This window comes from Orycteropus afer, unplaced genomic scaffold (assembly GCF_000298275.1).
Source record: "Orycteropus afer afer isolate SDZICR_OR568_19922 unplaced genomic scaffold, OryAfe1.0 scaffold00844, whole genome shotgun sequence".
Classification (NCBI taxonomy): Eukaryota; Metazoa; Chordata; class Mammalia; order Tubulidentata; family Orycteropodidae; genus Orycteropus; species Orycteropus afer.
Genome location: NW_006922431.1, coordinates 526,944 through 539,006, shown reverse-complemented (window position 1 = coordinate 539,006; position 12,063 = coordinate 526,944). Strand labels below are relative to the sequence as shown.

Here is a 12,063-nt window from a genome sequence, read left to right as displayed (position 1 = left end):
TGAGGGTATAAATGCACATAACAACAACAACAACAATATGTTGTAAGTCTGAATTCCAGTCACACCACTTTTTTGGTGTGCAAACTTTGAGCAAGATTTCAAATGCTTCTAAGACTCAGTATCTTCATTTATGTGATTATGGTCTGTAACTGCTAAGAATATTGTGAAAATTAACAACAATACATTTAACTTATTTAGCAGTGCTTGGCACTCAATGAGGATTGGATGGATACTAGCTAATAATAATATTATTGTTATTGTTACTGTTGTGTTCATATGTGTGAAATTGCAGTGGGGTGGAATGGAAATAGAAGTTCTTTTGTGAACTTAAAGGGTGTGGTTTAATTCTGTAATACAGTTACTATTAGTTTTGATATATTTCTGTATTTAATGTTATCTTTGTATGCCTGTATTTTTGAAAAGAAGTATTATATGTTGGGAATTTCTCATTCATTGTAACTTTCAATATATTAAAAGATTGCATCAAAGGAGAAAAATGGTAACTACAAAATGTTCAATAGATCTGTGCCTCATTTGATCACAAAGACATTTTAAAATAAAATATATATGGTTAAAAGAAGATGACATATTGAGCATGTGTTTTTTCTTTTACTTTTCCCCTTTCAAAGTATTTTAATGGAATGCTTTAAATTCTTATGAAATGGTATTTATGTAAAAAAGCACTCACTTGGAAATATATGGTAATAACCAGAAAACCAAACCCACTGCAGACCAGTTGATTGAGACTTATAGAGACCCTGTAGGACAAGGTAAAACTTCCCTATAAGGTTTCCAAGACACTAATCTTTACAGGTGGATACTGCCTTCTTTTCCTTCCTGGTGGCTGGTAGGTTCTAAGTTCCAACCACTGAGATTTGGTTATCAGTTGAGTGCTTAACCACTGTGCCACTAGGCCTCCTTAGAATGGTGATAATTACTATTTATTCCCATTATGTAGAACACACTAATAAACCAGTTTTAAGTGTGGACAGAACAATTTTGTCCAGATCTGTGAAAATACAGGGAAATTATTGAGTTGGAGATATGGTAGAAAGTACTATTTAGGAAACTTAAAATTAGAACCAGAGAATTATAGCATCCTGTCAGACATTTCATCTGGGTAAAGAAATTTCTGAAGCTTGAAGGCAATATTTACCTGGGCATTTCTGGTGGTAGAATCCATTCCAGGGGTATCAGATAAGCCCCAAATTGCCCTCTGAGCTCCCACTCACTAAGACCAGTTAAGATTTCTGCATCACTATAACATGTCAGTCTAGTTCTTCTTTTTTTTTTTTTAAATTTTATTTATTTTGTTGTTGTTGAAAATATACATGGCAAAACTTACACCAAATCAACAGTTTCTACATGTACAATTCAACATTTTACTTATCCCAATATCTGAACATGATTCACATCTGTACTTGAATCTTCTCTCAACTCATCTGTAGGCTGTACTGTAGGTGATTCATTGTAGTGTCCTTATCATCAAAGAGGGAAGAGGAAACAGAGGTACAAGGAGAAAACATTGGAGAGAAGAATAAAAGTAGGAAAAATGGATGTAGCAGAGTAGATTCTTAGCTATTAACACACTCACAATTTGGACTCCATGTTTTTTTTCCTGTCCACTCCTGCTCCCCCAATAATATCCACTAGAGTCCTCCTGACTATTCTACCGTATCTCCTATTCCTCAACTATATATTGAGTCCATCTATATCTGTCCATCTCAGCTGCTACCTCCCGAGACCAAGTGGTCTATACTGAATAAGAGCGCTACTGAGCAACATGCTAATGTGCGTGTGTTCATAGACTACTGCTTAGTGTATAGTACTGCACAACCTGCTACTTGGCCTCCCCACTTCATTATTGCTCTGGGCAGCATGGTGGTACAAATGATTAAGCACTTGACTACCATCCAGATGTGCCTCAGAAGACAGGCCTGGTGATCTGCTTCCAAAGGGACACGGTTTTGAAAACCCCATGTAATTCCACTCTGCACACATGGGGTCACCATGAGTCAACTCTATGGCAACTAAAAACATAACCACTTTATTCTTTTTCTCTTGCAATCTGCTCACTCTCCAAATAATAAAAACTATCCCCTTAAAACATAAATGTGAACAGATAAAAGTGTAGAGTGTGGGTTCTTAACCTAAGGATGATAGATTCTCAAGAGGTCTGTGGATAGAATTCAGTAGGTCTACCCACCAGCCACTCCCCGGAAGGAAGATGGGGCAATCTACTTCCGTAGTGATACTGCCTTGGAAACCCAAGAAGGGGTCGCTATGAGTCGGGTCTGACTCGACAGCACATAACAACAACAACAACAATGAACTTAAAAAGAAAAATATGTATTTATTTTTACTAATGTCTTATGAAATGTAGCATTGATTTCCATTATGGATGCAGGCAACAAACCAAAACAGTACTATCAGGAAGTGTGGTTTGTCATCACAGACATTTTTATAACAAAAAATTGTTGCTGAAATCTTAAAATGTTATTAAAGGTCCTTACTACTTTTAAATTATTTAAGCTATTAGACTGGCACGAGATCTTATTCAATGTGTCTACAAAGCATACATATTACTATATCACAATTTTAAAAATACTTTGAGAAATATATCTCAGTATAATTGAGGAATGAATATGCTTGCAGTTACTTCTTAGAGCAATGTTTTAATAGAATAAATGGGAGATAATTCCATTATCCATCAATGAGAGATGAGTTAAATAAATTATGATAAAAACATGCAGTGGAGGTATACGCAGCTATAAAAGAGTTGAGGAAAGTCTGTGTACTGATATGGAAAAAATCTCCTAGAAACTTTGTTAAGTAAAAAGAGAAAGAAAAGATAGGTTTAGAAATGTAAATAGTATACTACATACAAATAATAAAAGAGGAAAATGTATGTATTTGAATCTGCTTGTATTTGATTAAAGAAGCCACATAAAGAGTAAAAGTTTTTAATAAGGAAGTTTCTGCTGTTTTTATTGGTGTGTGTGTGTATGTGTGTGAATTTGCATGTCCGTGCTACAGGAACAGGGGAAATGAGACCAGGTATGGGAGGCATTCTCTTCATTATACATTTTGTAATATTATTCTGATTTTTGAAGTAGGGACTATGATCTATTTTAAAACATTACAAATAAAATGTGAGGAAAAAAGGAGAGGGAAGAAAGAATGAAATTACTGGATTGACTTCTGGATCCATAATTTATTAGTAGTGTAATCTTAGTCAAATTACCTAATCATTTTATGTGTTGATTTCTGCAACTCTATAATGGTGATGCAATAATTCAGTGCTAGGCAGTTAACTGAAAAGTTGGTGGTTTGAACATACTCAGTAATTTCTCAGGAGAAAGACCTGGCAATCTGCTCCCATAAAGGTTACAGCTACCAAAAGCCTATGAGACAGTTCTACTCTGTCACATGCACAGCACCTAATAACAACAACAACAGAATTATATATACTTAAGATTGTTGAATTAAGTTAATTAATATACAATAAACCTTTATGATGGAGTATAATGCATGAATATTAAATGTTAAAGTTAGTACAGTTTAATTTCTGGAGAATTTTGTTGTTTGTTGCTCTACCTCTTTACAGACTTCACAGGACATTTCTACTCAAAGCTCAGGGCCATTGAATAGACATATGATTGTCCTTCTGGATCCCCAGGATCACTTGAGGGTATAAAACCAAGGTTCCTTTTCCTATAGACTCTGAATTCACAGAACTATGGAGTCTCCTTGGTTTCCTTCTCTACCACACTTCTGACGGCTGTAACACAGGATACGTAACATATCTCTTGGTAGTTTTTCCCTTTTCTGTGTTAGATAGCAAGGAATTATGGGGCTTTTTGAAAACAGAGAACATAATGAAAGCAAGAGAAAAATCTCTCTGCATCCCTCCTTTTTCTGTAAATGCATTTCAGATGTAGGCATGGTGTCTGGGTTTTTGAGGCTAACAGATCCAAAACGAGGTTCCATGTTTTTTATGGTCCTTTAGATATCAATAAGGAGCTCTGGTAGTTTAATACCTAAGGCACTTGACTGCTAACCAGAAGGCTGGTGGTTCAAACCCACCAGCCACTCCTCGGAAGGAAGATGGGGCAATCTACTTCCATGGTGATACTGCCTCAGAAACCCAAGGAGGGGTCGCTATGAGTCGGTTTGGACTTGACGGCACATAACAATAGCTATCAGTAGGAGCTCTGGTAGCATAGTGCCTAAGGCACTTGACTGCTAACCGGAAGGCTGGTGGTTCAAACCCCCCAGCCACTCCTCGGAAGAAAGGTTGGGCAGTCTACTTCCATAGTGATATCGCCTCGGAAACCCAAGTAGGAGTCACTATGAGTCAGGTCGAACTCGACGACACATAACAACAACAACAATAACAACATAGATATCAGTAGAAACCAGGGCAGCTTCCTTTTGCCTTACCTCCCTACTTTTTCCTATTTGCTTGGTTTATTTGCTCCCAGGGAATTATCCCTGGTCTTCTCAGTTCCCCTTCCAGGAATCTATTTTTGGAAGTTTTATACTTGATTGACCACATTACAACATAGATTAAACCAAAAGATAAAAACAAACAAACAAACAACAATAACAACAACAACAAAAAAACAGACCCACTGCCACTGAGTTTATTCTGACTCATAGTGACCCTCACTGGGTTTCAAGGCTGTAAATCTTTATGGAAGTAGATGACCTCATTTTCCTCCCATGGAGGAGTGATGAGTAAACCTTCAAATTAGTGGCCAAATGCCTTACCCACTACACCACCAGACCTCCTTACAACATGGATTAGGAATCAGAAACTCTGGAATCTAGAATACAAGTGCTTAAACAGACCCTAGAGAGAATCCAATCAAATCAGATATTTGCACAAGGTTGCATAGATAGTTAATGGTGGAATATGACAGGGTCATTTTTATTATCTCTGAAATTCTCTGCACATCAATGTTTCTATGATGTCTATCATAGTTTACACTCAATGATTTGTGAAATATCAAAGAAAAGAATACAGAAAAGGTATTTGTTTTTACAGTAATGCATAATTTTAAAACCATACTGTTGCCACTTTTAACTGTGTCCTGAATCAAGTGCTGTGGCAGATACTGAAAAACAAAAATAAGCAATTTAGCAAACAAATGAACAATACCAATAACAGCAACAAAAACACATGGACAAGTCTCTGCTCAAAAATGACTCCGATTTAGGAAATAGATAACAACAGAAAACAATGTCTAAAATTAATGATGCAGGAAGCACTGGGTATGAAAAAAATTAAAGAGAGGTCAAGACAAGAGTTAAAGAAGCCTCCTTTGAAGAAGTAGGATTTAACTAAACCTTGAAGGATGATGTAATAAAACTGTACATGTCTTGTTTGTAAAATTATTGGAGTTTTTTGAAACATAAATTGTGACATCCTTTTTAAATAGATGTTCTGGACATAGAGAGGGGAAAAGTGATAACTGACCAGGAAAATTGGCATGCAAACAAATTGTTTCTTTGTTATTATCCTACAATAAAACTTCATGAATTTACAACTATATCAACAGATGGAAGGAGAATTTATAGATTTTTTTTCTTATGAGAGGAGCAAAGAAAAGTAGTTCTTTGAGGAAGAGCAGGACTTTTCTACTGGGAGAGCAGTATAACTAACGGAACTTTGACACCAGGAATCTGGCTCGGTGCTGATGACTCAGGGATTGAAGCTCATCCAGTCTGCGACAAATCACAAGGTTTTTTGGGTAAGGGCTGTGTGTACATGGAATTGTTTTGAATCATAGGAAGTATGTTGACTTCTTTCTAATACAACAATTATTTCTCATTGTATTTATTAAAGATCTACTTGTGAGATAGTTTAAGTTCAGTGGAAGTAAATGAAGAATGGTAAATGCAACTAATTAATGAAGAAAAAATGTGAAAGGAAATCAAATGATTCTTTAGAAACACACTCCACACAGTTTTAATTACACAAATGATTCTTGCCATTGAAGACACAGCATCATGGAATTAGACTCAATATTTCCTGAAATCATTTGCTACATATCATTTGACACACTGAACAGTTAGCATGCATTGTTAGGCTGCTGCTTTCTTGTGGTTAGAACGAAGAGATTTTCAATAGAGGGTATGATGCAGGGAGGGAGAAGACCCCATTAATGTGGGCTTAGAATAGGGTTTGGGATAGTTGTCATCTCAAATTTTACTTGGTTGATGCTTACTCCAAATATTTAGACTTTTTCTTTGGGGTTCATTTCTATGCTGCATTCCTGAAGCTTGGAAGTGGCATGCTCTTATTCCAGAGCACATGCAAATCTAATGGAACCCATGACATTTATTTAATTACCATTCTAGCAGTGTGTATATGAAAAGGCTAAAATGCAACATACGATTAATAACCCAAAACAGAAAAAAAATACTGTATTCTATACTCTGATCAGCCACCCATATGTTAATAGTCAGAATGAAATATTTACAAACCAACTGAAAGACTCGGTCTTATAAACAGTGTTGAGAAGGTGGAAGGACCATTTAATAATATTCAGAGAGTCATATAAATAAATAACCAAACAACTTTTAATTTTTGTTCACTAACATTAATTCATTATTAAATTTCCTCAGTAAACATTGAACACATTTGTAAGTTGGACTGCTTGCACTGCATCATGAGAAACGTATTTAAGACTATACATTTTCAACTCTATGAAATCCAATAACTTTTTAAATAATTTGAAACAAGTAACAAAGGTGTAATGCACAGTTGATACAGGTTAGATATACAGATATACAAACTATAGAATCAATATTCTAAACTGTTTATTCATTTAGTTATAGCTGGTAAATATTTGTCTATCCATCTCTATTGCCAATTTACCCATCCACCCACTTATACATCCACCTATCCATTCATTTACAGATTCATATATTTTTCGATTTACCTTCTTCAAATCTATTTATCAACTACTCATCTATACTTCCATTATTTTTGTTTTCAGGCTAAGGTGATATAAATATTACACAGATATTTTACAATCTTTGCCAATGCAGGCCATTGGCTAATTATTAATGGTTACGTTGTTGTTGTTTGCCGTCGAGTCGGCCCCGACTCATAGCGACCTCTCCTTGGGTTTCCGAGGCAGTATCACTACGGAACTAGGATTGCCCAACCTTCCTTCCGAGGAGTGGCTGCTGGGTTTGAACTGCCAGTCTTCTGGTGAGCAGTCAAGTGCCTTAGGCACTGTGCTACCACCAGAGCTCCTATTAATGGTTACAAATCCCAGTAATTCAGTTTATGCATTAAATTTTTCTTCTGTGTGTAGGTCTCAGAATGAAAATTGCCAAAATGCCTTGAAGATAACCTGGAGGGGGGAGGGAGAGGAGAAAAAAGAGAACAGAGAGCAGACAGATGAGGGTACCTTCTAGGCTAGACTGTCATTGAATAGCTTTATGAACTTTGGAGAATCACATTATTCTCTAGTCCTCAGTTTATTCATCTTTAAAATAAGTAGATCTGACTAGATGATTTTTATTTTCTAAAAATTTCAGTAATTAACTATATCAGATATGTTGAAAGATCACTGTTCCTGTGTTCCTTAAGTAAAGCACTGTTGAACTTGGGAATAATAGCTCAGTTATTTGGAACCTTATTATTTACAGACTTGCTTTAGATTGAAAAAATTATTTGGTAAACATCATGGCACCAAAATAACTTACTACTACTTAGAAAATAAATAAATATCTGTATTTTTAGAGGAATGACATTGATTCTGTCTCTAACAAACACAATCTAGAAAAAGCTACTATGTGTCCATGCCTTAATTTCCTCTTCTTTAGGATGGTATTATGGGTTGGACTTTTTGCACATGACTCTAGGATCCTTGGCACCTTTGATGCATGTATAAGAGCATTAGAATTTTCTTGGAATTACTGCTTTAAAACTGTGTAATACACTCTAGTAAACTCAGAGAATAAAGATAAATAAGATAAATTTTTATTCTTCCTAAAGACAGATTACAAAAATACCAAATGGCAAATATTTTCACTTACCAAGAGTCCTTCATTGTCTTTTGTCTTTTGAACTAGAGAAGTCCATCCACTGGCACTGTTGTCAGTTACACAACTTCATCACTTCTCCAGTGTATAGGCTACTACGCTAGGTGCCAGTGCTTTTGTACTTTCTTCCTTTCTTAGAGAGTATTTCAAAGGACAGGAGAGAATCTTTTTTTTTTTTTTTAAAGCATATAATGTATTTTTACAGTTGTTTATTCTATATATTTCCTAGGTAGAGGCCAGAGTTTATTAGTGGCTATGAGGGGCAAGCAGGAGGGAGAAGAATGGGAGACTCGTTGCTGAGGGGACACTGAGCTTCTTTTGAGAGAGATGAACAAAATTTGGAATAGATAATTGTGATGGTTTAACAACATGATAAACATGATTGATGTCACTAAGTGATACATGGGAAGCATGTTAAAAGGACTAATGTTTTATTATATTTAGATATGCCACACACACACACACACACACACAAAACAAACTCATGAATGCTTTGAAGAGAGGAACATGCAAATCAATGTTTGTATCGGATAAGAGTTACTCTAAAATGTGGACTAAATTATTAAGTATGGGTTTGATAATTTGTAGTAAATGTTAAGTGAGGATTGATTAAATGTGAACAGAATTTAGTGACTGCTAAGGTTGAGTACAGAAATAGTTCTGCCTTGACTAATATTAATTTCCTAAAATAGGAAATTATGCTGACCAACTGACTGAGGTTAAGTAAATGCTGAACAAGTACTTATTTTTGTATGAGGAAAATTAAGGGATGTTATCAGTCTTGCTAGACTTAAAGATATGGCTACTCAGTTTCCTCATGGAATCCTTGACATCTTTATTTCTAAGGGTATAGATCACTGGATTCAAAAGGGGAGTGAAGATGGTATAAAATACTGAGAGCACTTTGTCTATTGGGAAATTTGTGAAAGGCCACACATAGATGAAAATGCATGGGCCAAAGAAAAGGGTCACAACAGTAAAATGTGCACTGCAAGTGGAGAGGGCTTTGGAGGACCCTTCAGAGGAGCGCTGCCGAACAGTGACCAGAATGATGGTGTAGGAGATCACCAAGAGGATGAAGCACACCAGGGCAATCATGCCACTGGTTGAGATCATAAAGACCCCCAGAATGTAGGTGTCAACACAGGCTAGTTTAATCACCAATGGGAGGTCGCAAAAGAAGCTGTCCACTTCATTGGGTCCACAGAAGGGCAGATTCACAGTAAATGCTAACTGACTCATAGCATGGAAGACACCAACAATCCAGGAAAGTGCTACAAACCCAACACACATTCTACGACTCATGATGGTTAAGTAACGCAGAGGCTTACATATAGCAACATACCTATCGAAGGACATGGAGATCAGCAAGACAATCTCAGCACCCCCTAAGAGATGCAGGAAGAATATCTGGGTGATGCAGCCTTCAAAAGAAATGGCTTTGTACTCACTGAGGAAGTCTGCAATCATTTTGGGGGTGGCAAAAGAGGCCAGAGACATATCAATGAAGGACAGATTACCCAGCAGAAAGTACATGGGGGAGTGCAGGCGTGGCTCTGACACTATGGTGAGCATAATAAGAAGGTTCCCCAGCACAGTAGCTGCATAGACTATGGAGAAAAACAAGAAATAGAAGATCTGGAGTTCCCAAGAGCTGGACAGACCTTGTAGTATGAATTCAGTCACAACTGACTGATTGCTCCAAGCCATTTACTTTGATCTCTGGAGGGACTCTGACGATTCCAGATGGGAGGAGAACTAGGAGAAAATACAGTGATCAAACTCAAAGTGAGATTTTCTGCGCAGAATGTTTTTGGTGACATTCACCACCAGAGAGTTCCCTATTGCATCCTTGCCCTACTTAAAGTAGTCACATATTACCCCCAATGGTCTTTCCAAATACTTCAAATGATTGAATTAAAAGTTAATTCTTTTGACTTAGAACTGTCTTACAATTAAAATGGAAATATAAACAAAAATAATACAAATTAAGCTATTAGACTATGTACTCAGTTTATGAAATACTTTATAAATCTCACAGCTAGCTGCTACAGGTTTTAAAGGGGAAGGGAACATCATGATAGTGCAAGACTGGAGGGAGATATGTTTGAGAGTCATGTCTGATTATTAGTGGAAATATAATCATGGAAATAAATGTGGGCTGTGGTCACTTGTCTCCCTGACATTGAGTCAATTCTGACTCATAGTGACCCTCATTGGGCTTCTGAGGTGGTTTCCTGAGTGGGTAGGAAAACAGAACATGACAGGATGGGAAATGGCTACAGAGGAATATCACTTATTTCAGCTTTTTAATCGTTTGTTCAGAGTATAAATGAAATAGCCTCCCATTCTTAGCTCTTCATTTCAGAGTCAGGCAGGCATTCTGAATGACTCTTGTCCTGAACACCAAGGTCATTCATTTTTAAAAAGGCTGGTGAATATGATGAGCTTCAAGACTTCATACTATTTCATATATATTTTAAATAGAAAGGTTCTGTTGGGTACCATACTTGCTGAAACCAGATATTTTTAAAGTGCTGAATATTATAGTTTATTATTTTTTTTCTCAAAGGAATTTGAAATAGGAGATTCCTCTGTTTCCAAAATTCATGTGGAACAAATATGAGACAGTTTTACATAGAGGAAGATGACGGTAATGGTGAATCTAGGAGAAATTATGTATCATAACTAGTTTCCACAATTACAACCAGACTTATTAAAGAAACTGCTTTCACTGAGATCAGAAAGACTTTACAAAGTGTATTGAAGCCTAATCAAAATGATGCATACCTAAAATCTGTGATAAAACTCTTCTCATCTTGCTACTAGATTAAAACTTTTCTTTTTCAAAGCCCTGTCATTAACATGCATCATAAATAAATTGTTCTAAGACAAGACCCAGTTTACATAAGCAATGACCCACTACTCACTGACTTTTTGTTCTGAAGTTTGGCGTCTTTTCCCTTTAGTTGATTACATATTATTATTCTGACTTTACCCATCCCAGAAACTTTTACATTATTAGATTCTTCACCCACATACCTGATATTAAAAAGATGTCTCCAGCACAGCTGTAACTTAGATGAGTGTAGCAGAAATAGCAATGAGCTTTGACTCAGAAAATGTGGATTCAAATCTTGGGCTAGGTATAAGATTTTTGGTAACTTATTTAATCAATTGGTGCCTCAGAATCTTCATACCTAAAGTGAGTGAGTTGATTTGGCTGTTTTTAAGGTCCTTTCCACATACATACTTGTGTTCCAATACTCAACTAATGCTTGGAAGTAGTGGCAACAGCTCCATACTGATCTTAAATCAATCCTATGTCTGATTTCTGGGCAAAGGAGGCTCATTGTTTTGGGGACCATTGTATTTATAACATTTGTATTGATGATGAATTGAATCAGTGAATTTCATAGCCTGAAAAAGACCAGCTGTTGCTTGGGGAATTTAAAAAAAAAAAAAAATCAGGCTGCAGTGGGAGTTATTAAAACATTAAAGTTGGGTTTGGCCAGAATTATACTTGGATCTCAAAATGTCCTGACTTCTTTATGTGCAGGGCGTTGATGTGGTAGGGTAAGGAAGATGTAAGGAATCATCTTATCTTGGATCACACAGCACTGATAAGAAAAATATTAATATTCACAAAGAACAGTGAATTGTAGATTTCTTATAAAAAGACAAAAAAAATGACCTTGTACTTTTTGACAGCATTGAAAAATACATATTCTCATTTATGTTTTGTTGGGTGGTGTTTCAGGCTTGGTTATGTAAACCAAAAATACCCACTGCCATTGAGTGGGTTCTGACTCCTAGTGACCCCCATTGGGCTTCCAAGGCTGCAATCTTTATGGAAGTAGATTGCCTCAACTTCCTGCCATGGAGCGGCTTGTGGGTTTGAGCTACTAATCTTCTTGTTAGTCTGCTAGCCTTATCCTCAGTACTGGCAGATCTACTCTATTTGGAGAAGGAAAATCAGTGAAACATATAAATATATAT

General features: G+C 36.3%; 1 protein-coding gene across 1 annotated transcript; it reads right to left on the bottom strand.

Moving 5' to 3' along the window:
- Positions 1–8,826: 8,826 nt before the first annotated feature.
- Positions 8,827–9,798, bottom strand: LOC103212076 (olfactory receptor 4K3). The gene has a single exon (XM_007958076.2). It carries the CDS (start codon positions 9,772–9,774, stop codon positions 8,827–8,829), a length of 948 nt encoding a protein of 315 aa, XP_007956267.1. The 5' UTR covers positions 9,775–9,798.
- Between the last annotated feature and the right edge of the window lie 2,265 nt (positions 9,799–12,063).

Coding starts and splice junctions, on each gene's coding strand:
- LOC103212076 (XM_007958076.2), bottom strand. CDS start 9,774: ATGGCTTGGAGCAATCAGTCAGTTGTGACTGAATTCATACTACAAGGT.